This window comes from Sycon ciliatum, chromosome 3, assembly GCF_964019385.1.
Source record: "Sycon ciliatum chromosome 3, ocSycCili1.1, whole genome shotgun sequence".
Classification (NCBI taxonomy): Eukaryota; Metazoa; Porifera; class Calcarea; order Leucosolenida; family Sycettidae; genus Sycon; species Sycon ciliatum.
Genome location: NC_088645.1, coordinates 21,805,587 through 21,815,522, shown reverse-complemented (window position 1 = coordinate 21,815,522; position 9,936 = coordinate 21,805,587). Strand labels below are relative to the sequence as shown.

At 47.3% G+C, this 9,936-nt stretch overlaps 2 protein-coding genes across 2 annotated transcripts; one reads left to right on the top strand and one right to left on the bottom strand.

The window, feature by feature from the left end:
* The first annotated feature begins 1,319 nt into the window (after positions 1 to 1,319).
* LOC135811732 (uncharacterized) lies at positions 1,320 to 4,287 on the top strand. Its single transcript, XM_065324971.1, has 3 exons — positions 1,320 to 1,684; positions 1,812 to 1,978; positions 2,773 to 4,287. The coding sequence occupies exons 1-3, from the start codon at positions 1,505 to 1,507 to the stop codon at positions 3,695 to 3,697; spliced, it is 1,272 nt and encodes a 423-aa protein (XP_065181043.1). The 5' UTR covers positions 1,320 to 1,504; the 3' UTR covers positions 3,698 to 4,287.
* LOC135811731 (uncharacterized) lies at positions 4,243 to 8,797 on the bottom strand. Its single transcript, XM_065324970.1, has 3 exons — positions 8,464 to 8,797; positions 7,028 to 7,171; positions 4,243 to 6,814 (listed from the first exon to the last, which is right to left on the bottom strand). Exons 1-3 carry the CDS (start codon positions 8,583 to 8,585, stop codon positions 4,444 to 4,446), a joined length of 2,637 nt encoding a protein of 878 aa, XP_065181042.1. The 5' UTR covers positions 8,586 to 8,797; the 3' UTR covers positions 4,243 to 4,443.
* Positions 8,798 to 9,936: the final 1,139 nt, after the last annotated feature.

Below are 9,936 nucleotides of genomic sequence, written 5' to 3'. Positions count from 1 at the left end.
ATTTCTGTTTCGATTTATTTGCATTTATTTGGCACGGCTACGCGGACGCTACTACTACTACTAGTAGTACTACTACTAGTAGGGAGTTCAGTCACGTGACAAATCAGCTGAAAACAGCCTTCACTCGGATCACGTACATTAGCATGGTAGCGGTGGCACCATGGACTTCGCTGCAGTTTTTTTCCAAAATACTTTGTCCTGCTTTCTTTTTCAAAGTTGAAAGTTGGTGCGTTTGATAGCTGAGGTCTTCCTGCTCGTTTTGGTGCCGCACTTGCTTGGGCAACTGTTGTTTGAGCTTTTTGTTGTGAGGAGTGTAGTTTTCAATTGGATTTTTCATCCGTTTGGAGGGAGTACACGGCCAGGAAACACCCACCATCGTGTTCAGCGACCTCGAATTATGTAGAATAGTGCTTTCTTCTCGAGCTGGGGGAGCGCTCTTCATCGCGCTTTCAAGACTTTCACCTCCTGGTCGCCCAAAATGAATGAATTTCTTGACCCAATATGTTTAACCGCTAGGAGTGTTTCAGATGATTTGTTGGCCCAAGTGAAAGATTGCACCTGACGGAGACTTTCTCTATTGGGACAAAGTGAGCTATGATTTTGTATTCGACTCGTCGCCTTGAAACAAGAAAGAATTTGCTATGGAGTGGTGCTCTGACATGGATCGCGTCAGTGATTGGATTGTACGCGTATTTCACTATTGTGCATTTTACATGTAAAATGTAAATGTACATGTACATGATTGATCAACTGTGTGACTGCCGCAGTAAAGTTGGGCATCTGAAGACCAAACTGCTGTATTTATTATTTTGCACATGTATATACAACCAATCTCCCCTCTCCTCTCACCCAAGCCATTCTGCATAAGCGAAGCTGTGGACGCAGCATACTGCTGCTACACTTCAACGCGGGAATGCGTATAATATTAATAATAATAAGGCCAAACTAAAGAAGGTGTGTGGTTCGACTCACCCGACCGACCGTACAATTTCAGCCCGACCGTAACTTTTTTTCGGCGGGCTGTCGTGTGACTGACGTACGTGGACTGAACACGTCCACGTCTACGTGCTGTGCGGCGTGAGTCTGCGGACGCAGGCGCTAGGCGCCGGCTCCTTTTGGACTTGACTTGTAGTTGTACTGCAGTGAAGTGCAGTGAGTGGTACGACTGCTGCCTTGTGCTGGTAGTAGAGTCTACTCGATACGCGTATACAGTGTATTTACATGTACTAAAAAATATATTAAAAAAAAAAAATCCGCCCGCCCGCCCGTAAAAAAAATGTCCATGTTAGTCGAACCACACACCTTCTTTAGTTTGGCCTAATAGGGCTTGAAAGTCCTACGTCACGGGATCACGTGCAACATGAACTGGATCCACTACCCACTCGAGCTCTTGTGACCAGCTTTGAAAATAGTGGAGGAGACATATATTTCTTTCGATTTCGACCAGAAGCCTAGGCTGCTGTCTTCCCCCTGGCCCCCAGTTCTGCGTTTTGTTTGTTTTAGAATGTCTTTAGTACCGTTATCTAGCATCGCCACTTTTTTCAGTGGAGAACCAAGGCTGATCCAGCGTGGAGAAAATGCACACTCTTCGAACCGCGTGGAATCATTTCTGTTTCACCATGAGCTTGGGCACATTACTGCCAAGATCCACGCAAGCATGAAGGACAAGAGATATGATGTGGAGGTGAGCAACCTAGCACCAAGCAACTGTTGTGCCGTTCCTAGCTGCTTACAGTCTCTTCTATCGACCTGGACACCCTCACATCGTCTTTGAATATTTCTACTATTTTTATATTCAAATTTTTGTGTAGATCGAACTTGGTTCTGAAGGTGGCGTTGTACGCGCTTCGTGCACTTGTCCCAAAGGCCAAGGACGGTGCCACCACATGGCTGCAGCCCTTGTCTACGCGAACAAGAATGTGAGCAGCACGGACAGGGAATGTTCTTGGACTGTACGGAAGGGAACTAGTGAAACAAAGTAAGGATTTTTAAGCAAATTATTGTTGATTATTAGTTTTGTGAAAGTAGAAAACTGGTGCCTCCGATGTGACTGCAACACGTACATGTATTGGTTTCATGAAATTCTTTGCCTCGATGTTTAGCTTACAGGCAATCCAGCATGTGCGACAACCAGTTGGCAGGTGTTACTGTTACTGATGTGGAGGATGCTTATCAATATTAGCAAGAGTAGATAAACAAGAGTGTGCAACTCCGGATCTCTCCTGCACAATCTGCAGATACCGCGGCCCGCGGGCAGAATTTTTTGTTGACGTCACCTTTTTTTACAGAGCATGCGGATTTTGCCGCAGGGCAGTGTAAGAGCAGGTGCTGGGCACCGACCTTGTAATGTAAAACCTGGCCAAGTGCACGAGGCAAAACTTCCCAAAAGGCTCGCAGCGTGTCCGTCATAGAAAAGATTACGTCAACAAAAAATTGCGTCGTGGGCCAACCCATCCTCGAGTTGCACACTCTTGTTTATATACTTATTGATATTAGTATATGCACGTCCGCGTTTACGTCAACAGTAAGTCCACGTATTCGCATGTGCCAGAAGACAGGCAGACTCTTGATATTAGCAAGAGTATATAACCCCCAAGAGCGTGCAACTCATGATACCCTTTCTATGGGGTACGCCGACGGCGAAAACTCACGTCACGTGATGCAGTGTCGCAGTTGTATGTTTCCAGCCCGTTTTTAGCGAGCAACGGAGTAATAAAAAGCACTCTGTGTGTGTGTGTGTGTGTGTGTGCACGCATTTTATCTGCTTTGTAGGACTGTGGATGACATTTTCCCGAAGTCGAAGCCGTTTTGTGCCATTTCACGCCCTGTGGATAATGAGGACAGGGCATGGTTTCACCATCAGCTTGGGACACTTGACAGGTGGAAGGGTTTTCGTTGGCTGCTAGATCCCGAGGTGAAAGAAGCGGACAATTTGCCGACGGAGACGGTTGAAGGTATTACCCTGAGTCAAGGATTCCTGGAAGCAGAACACAAAGTCACCTATGTGTGTACCAGGCTATCCGTATCTGCTGCCCAAATTGTAGCCGTGGAAAAAGCAACACGTGGCCAAAACTCGAATGCTACTTGGTCGCTTCTACGCAAGGGCAGAATAACGGCATCCAACTTCGGCCCTGTGCTGAAGACTATCTCATCTGGCCGCCAGCCATCTAAATCTTTATTTACTCGCCTTCTTGGTCAGTATGATTTGTCTGGGCAAAAGGCCATCCAGTGGGGTCTCATGCACGAAAGTACGGCTGTTGCATGCTATGAGGAGTGTGAATATGTGTCTGTGAGATCCAGCGGCTTATGGCTTGCACCATGTGGCCTCATTGGTGGTTCCCCAGATGGCGTAGTTAGCGAAACAAAGCTCATCGAGGTCAAGTGTCCGTACTCGGCAAGATCGACATCTCTTGCAGCTATGGCGAAGGAAAAGACCTTCTTCTTGTCAGTGTCTTCTTCCTCTCCTGCTAACTTTTCCCTTGATTTGTCAACTGAATCTGGATGGAATTATTTCCATCAAATCCAAGGTAACTTATGTCTGACAGGTCGTGAAGTATGCGACCTTGTCGTGTGGACTCCGTTGGAGACGGTGATCATCCCAATTCGGGCTGACCCGACCTGGTCAGGAAATTTGGCTCGGATCGAGGAATTCTACAAAACCTTTTTCTTGCCTGTCTTTCTGGATGGTGGTGTGTAGTCAATCCTAGGATTGCAATGGCCTGTGTAACTCTTCCCTTCTATATCCAGCCATGTCTTTCTTTCCACCAAAACAGCGAACAGTAGAGTACAGTGAGAACATCTGTATGTTTGTTCTAAATTGAAGTTCTGCCACTGTGTGTGTAGGTGTGGCTGGGTGCATGTGTGTGTGTGCGTTTGTGTGTGATGCGTTGTGTATGGGTGTATAATTCTGTATGTGTGGGTGCATGTGCGTGTTCGTTTATGCATGAATATTGTAAGTGCATGATAAACAGCACCCCTCTTGCTTTAGTCACCTGTGCCATGGCTGCAATCATAACTCTACACCTTCCTCTTCCTTCAACACCACCTGAACATTCCACACAATTGCACCTACGAGCTGACAATTATATTATTACCGTAGCTATGCAAAAGACGTTACTTCAGTAACGTCTGATGCTAGCCAAGGTCATCACAGCTTTAACTTTGTGTTTGTTTGTTTGTGCCATCGGCATGCCTCGCGCTATCCCGTACCTGTGCCGTACCGTACCATCAAAGACAGCTGGCCACAATATTCAAATAGGGCTTTCAAATGCAAGATCATAACGTGAAGCAACTTGGAAGAATGAGTATGTATGCGATGTGTATCGGGGGAATGCATGCGATCGCCATAACACATGGCTGAAATGTTTATAGTTTCCAGAACTACATTTCTCGTCACAATCAGTGGGTCAAGATAATTTTGGCAAAACGCACCAAAAGGATAAACTACTGTTTTCGTGCCAATATACAGAGATGGCTATCTTTTATGTGCCCAACAAGCGTGGAAAGAAAATTCGCTGCAACTTTCATGTCAGCTGGGAGAATAGCGATTAGGGCACCACGCTCGCCATGGGCATGGCTGTCGAAGACTTGAGCATAACCAGATGGGAAAAATACCAGAAGAATGGTGTAGGGATTTTGAATTAAAGAGGCAGGAAGAACAGATTGGGAAAGAATAGCCTGATCCTTACACTTCTCTAACAACTTTGATAAACCTTCCTCATTTCGTGCACCAAAATCGGAACGAGGTGCCACCCGAAGTGGCTTGCCTGGTATGACATCAAGCGCATCATAAATGGCAAGGAGATTGTTCCCCAACTTGGCATCATCATACAGTCGATTGCCCTCTCTCATGCTGTTTACAAATCTCTTCGTGACTTCGGCAGATGACAATGGCTGTATGGGGTAGGGCACAGTCAGGTACTTCCAGGCCTGTAGACATGCAATGATGGTGCAGGCATTGCTCCATTGCCGCCCATCCATTCGAGACTGGCACATGTCATGTGGCAAATAATGCAATGTATCCAGGGAGACCCGTGAAACTGCGGCTGCAGCAGATGCTGACGGTGCTGCGGCAGATGCTGAGGGTGCTGCTGCTGCGGCTGACGGTGCTGCGGCAGATGCTGAGGGTGCTGCTGCTGCGGCTGACGGTACTGCGGCAGATGCTGCGGGTGCTGCTGCTGCGGCTGACGGTGCTGCAGCAGATGCTGACCGTGCTGCTGCTGCGGCTGACGGTGCTGCTGTTGCGCCTGATGCTGACGGTACTGCTGCTGCGGCAGATGCTGACGGTGCTGCTGCTGTGGCTAACGGGTCTGCAGCTGACAGGACTGCGAATAACTGATTCACCATGTCGGGTGTGATGGCTGATGCTGACGGTGCTGCTGCTGCGGCAGATGCTGACGGTACTGCTGCTGCGGCAGATGCTGACGGTACTGTGGCTGACGGTGCTGCGGCTGATGCTGACTGTACTGTGGCTGATGCTGACTGTACTTTGGCTGACGGTGCTGGTGCTGCGGCTAACGGGTCTGCAGCTGACAGGACTGCGAATAACTGATTCACCATGTCGGGTGTGATGGGCAGTTTCTGTGATGGCGTAGCAGCAGGGGTTTGCAGTGGTGTGAGAGTAGAGATATCGGTGTGCTCAGAAGTTTCTGATGCAGGATCAGCGCTGAGGTCACCAGCTTCAATCTCCTTCAGGAGAGGATTACAAAGATTAGTTAGCATTGCACAGACTTGGAAGATTTCGCTGGAGAAAGAACGGTATTGGTAGGGTATGTAGTCGAGAATGGCGAAGATCTTTATGCGTTGTATGGCTCGCTCCACATGGATCCGAGCTCTTGCGATGCGGGCAGTTACATTTGCTTGAGCAGCGGTAAACTGAGGAGTAGTGAGAAAAGGAGGAAGATTTAGAGAAACACCAGCCGGCATCAAGTCATGGATCAGGAATCCTTTATCGGCGAGTACCATGTCACCGGCTGTCAACTTTGACAGCACTCCACAGTGGCGAACGACTTCTTTGTCGCTGGTTGAACCTGGGTACAGAGGACTGACATAATTGACAACACCGTTCGGTGCGACACCCACAAGACCTTTGAATGTATTTTTATGTTTGTAGTGGGAATAGGTCCACGTCTGAGTGTCCATACGGCTTGGAATTGCAATTTCGACTTCAGTACAATCAAGTATTAAACGACAACTGGAGAACGTAGAGAAGCAGACGGGTAGAGAAGTCTTGTTTTTCGTGACGGACGGAAGTTGCGACGGGAGCATGCCTTGATAGAGTACAGTATGAAGGACAGAAAGCCATGTATGGAAGATATTAGATATAGTGGTGTGCGAAGTGCCGAAACGTAAGCCGAGGTCAGTCAGACTGAAGTTGCACCGCAACTTCATGAGGGTGATGAGGAGCTGGTCCTCCATTGGTACCAGCTCCACTCGCCAGCCCTGGTGATACTCTATCGGGAACCTCGTGCAAAGACGAAACAGGATACGAAAGTCGTCAGCAGACGGCAGGCCGGTGTAGTGCCGGACAAGTTCAGCTTTCCGGGAAATAAATTCGAAACAGAACTGGATTTCCACCTTCGCTTTTCGCTTTTCTAAGGCACTAACTTCAGCCTTCAGCTTATCATACTTCACTTCGAGAATTGACGTGTCGATGCGTTGGAAAAGTTCAAGCAGGCGTTGCATAGTAGTAGCTTCACGTTCAGCAGCTTCGCGTTCAGCAGCTTCACGTTCAGCTTCAAATGGGTCAGCTTCAGTTGGTTCGCTACCATCCTTGTCCGTATCATCAACAGCTAATGCCTTTACAGTCCGTTTCCTGCACAAAATAATGGAGAGACAGTGAGAAACAAAACAAAAATGAAAGATTGCCCGTCGATGGTTCACAGTGTTATGAAATACTGATCTGGTCCTCTACTAGAATTCACATAGCACACTTCATTTAGGGGGATGGCAAAACAAATTTAGAAATCGCTTCAGGAGAACATCAAGTTCAATATACAAATCTCTTACATTGACCTAGACTACATACCTTCTATGCATTGGTTCAGGGTCCTGAAAACCGAACGCCTTATCCTTATTTCGTGGAAATATAGTGGGGTCCTTCTTTTTATCTCCGTCTTTGAAATGACAGCTACATAGTCGAGAACTGGCATCTGGCTCCTTGTCTTGTCGCCTGCAAAGTACAGAGCAAACAATATCCAGGAGAGTTTAGCTAGCTGCTCAATAACTTGAAACAATAGTAAATAGTCACAATAGATTGCATCATAAAAAGCCACCTACATGATTGTATAAGGATTTGCACAGTCTTGCTCATGTACTCATTTGGTTTAGCTTAGCCTAGACGGCTATCATTGATTAAAAACAAAATCGTTCTGCCAAAAATATAAGTTAGCACGGCAGGGCATGATTTATCCCATATCGCATGGCAGTTTGCGACGCAGATGCGCCTACTTCGCATGGCAGTTTGCGACGCAGATACGCCTACTTGCGACTCAAGGTCAGGGTTGTGTAACGAAAATGTGCGATGCATGCCATGCATTGCGGTCGAAAGGTCGTGTGAAGTGTGTACCTGTACCCCACATGTTCTGAGCACTCGGTACGGTACTGACTCTGACAGTAGCACAAATACGTAGTCGACTGCACAGATTGTGGAGTCCACAGACTACATGTTACCAAGAGTACATAACCCCAGGGTTATGTACTCTTGATGTTACCAAGAGTATATAACCCCCCAAGAGTGTGCAACTCTGCACATGGAGTCTCCGACGGCGAAAACTCATATCACGTGTCTCTGATACGTTCGTACTACGTACAAACGAAGGATTGCGTGCGTGCAATCCGAATATCTGCCATGATTTGGCTGGGGATTTGCATACCCGCAGTGAGTTTCTGTCAGATATTTTTTTTATTACTCCGCTGCTCGCTAAAAACGGGCTGGAAACGTACAACTGCGACACTGCACGTGATGTGAGTTTTCGCCGTCGACGTACCCCATAGAAAGGGTATCAGGAGTTGCACACTCTTGGGGAGTTATATACTCTTGAGGTTACATTGTACACTGCACTGATCTTTCATTTATGCCATGCACTGTAACACACGTGAGTTGCTATGCATCTGATTCTGGGTTTGAGTAAATCATGCCCTGCAGGATATGAAAGAGAAAAATCTGAGGAAGAATTTATCACGCCGTAGATATTTACGCACATCCGTCACCAACCAAATGTTTGAAGACCTATGGGAACAACTACATGTAGGCTTCCCTGCAACTATGGGAAAATAAAAAATAATTGAAAAAATTACTTCCACTCGATCGAACAAAATACAAACTGTGAAAAAGCGTTACGCCATCCATCCGCCAGCAAAGCAAAACGCATTAGCAGACTTGGTAAGCATTTACTCATAGCGTGAATAGCACATCACGATAAAACTATCCAGGTACTGTACAGGCTGCCTACATATCCTTACCGACACATCTTCCTCCATATCTCTCTGCGCTCTGGATCCCTCGCCGGGAATCGGAAGAAGCTGCACTTGCGATCCTCTGTCCTGTGGTTGCATTCTGCTGCAAAACACTGCACCATGGTCATACGAAGCCGCCCTGCCGGGTCAAGAGTATACTAGGTATCGAAAATTGCTCCCACAGTTCTTCAAGTGGCCTCTTCTCAAAATGTCGCTTCTTTCTGCTTCGAAAAGTATGGGAAACAGCATCAAATCAGCTTGACGCGAGTGGATCCAAAAAGCGAAGTGGATCCAGTTTTGTTGCCAAGCGACGATTGACGTCATCACTTTCAAGCCCTATAATAATAATATACAACCATAGCCTAGCCATCAGTGCTCACTTCAATAGACCCTTTGCACAATAACGGTCACGTGATCCGAGACGGGGCATCCTCTTCGATTTTTGTGCAGAGTATCCGTTGTTGAGCATGGTGAAACACTGTATTTTTCCATTTTGGAGATGGAGGAGAGAGTGTCCAGTGGTTTGCCATCGATGGCTGTGGCACCCGTGGACGAACTGTCAAATGAAGAATGGCCTGTGAAGGAACTGAACAGTTTTCTGCTGAATGAGGGTGCGTATCTGTCTGGAAAAAGAAGGAGTTGTTGGAGCGGTAAGTTTTCCGCAGTCAGTGGATATTTCGGATTACTGTAGATTGAAATTTATTTTTATTTTCTCTACCTTCTCTCCTCTGTCGATGTAGAGAACACTTCTCTATGCAGAACCCTGATGCTCCTAGAACTAAGAAGGGCACCACTTCCTCGAGTGTACAGTCGTCGTGCCCAACATTTCATGCGTCCCAGTGGATGACTCGATGAGTGATGAACCTCTGTTTCCCAGAGTGAGTGCCACACCAGGCTTGCTCATCTCCAACGCAGGGGCAAGTCGCCGACGACAGTGAAGAGGGAGCTGATGGAGTTGTACTAGTGAAGAAGCCCGTGGATAGTGTCCATGAGTTTTACTTTGGTGGCTATGTGCATAACGTGAAAGTCTGTCATATCGTGCACACAGCCACAGCTCGAACTCAGATGGCCTTCTCCGCACGCCTGAGCGATGAGGCTGCGTCTCTCTGCACTTCAACATCAGCAGCTCGAGCAGCGCCAGCAAGCAGTCGATCTTCCTTGAATAGCGAAGACAGGGATGGGTCATGCCTTTCTCTCAAGCTCCAGAGTCTCTTGGCAGGACGTTCCGCGTCTTCGCAAAACGATGAAAGTGACTGTCTTCATCGACAAAGTATTCCGAGCAAAACCGTGACTGTGAACGATGTCGCAGCAAACTGCTGCCCTTCTCGCCAGATAGCCAGGATTCAAGAGAGTAGAATGCCAGCATCACTAGGGAACGCCTGGAAAAACAAGTGGGTTTCTTAGACAAGGGATGACGGTTGCTGCAAACAAGAACCCAACAGCAGTCCTTGGAAAGCATTTCGGAACTTCTTCCTTCAG

Excerpts from the sequence above, each read along its gene's own strand:
- LOC135811732 (XM_065324971.1), top strand. The coding sequence starts at position 1,505 with ATGTCTTTAGTACCGTTATCTAGCATCGCCACTTTTTTCAGTGGAGAA. Across the intron at positions 1,685-1,811 it reads ACAAGAGATATGATGTGGAG|ATCGAACTTGGTTCTGAAGG; the intron begins GTGAGCAACCTA and ends ATTTTTGTGTAG. Across the intron at positions 1,979-2,772 it reads AAGGGAACTAGTGAAACAAA|GACTGTGGATGACATTTTCC; the intron begins GTAAGGATTTTT and ends TCTGCTTTGTAG.
- LOC135811731 (XM_065324970.1), bottom strand. The coding sequence starts at position 8,585 with ATGACCATGGTGCAGTGTTTTGCAGCAGAATGCAACCACAGGACAGAG. Across the intron at positions 7,172-8,463 it reads ATATGGAGGAAGATGTGTCG|GCGACAAGACAAGGAGCCAG; the intron begins GTAAGGATATGT and ends TGTACTTTGCAG. Across the intron at positions 6,815-7,027 it reads CCTGAACCAATGCATAGAAG|GAAACGGACTGTAAAGGCAT; the intron begins GTATGTAGTCTA and ends TATTTTGTGCAG.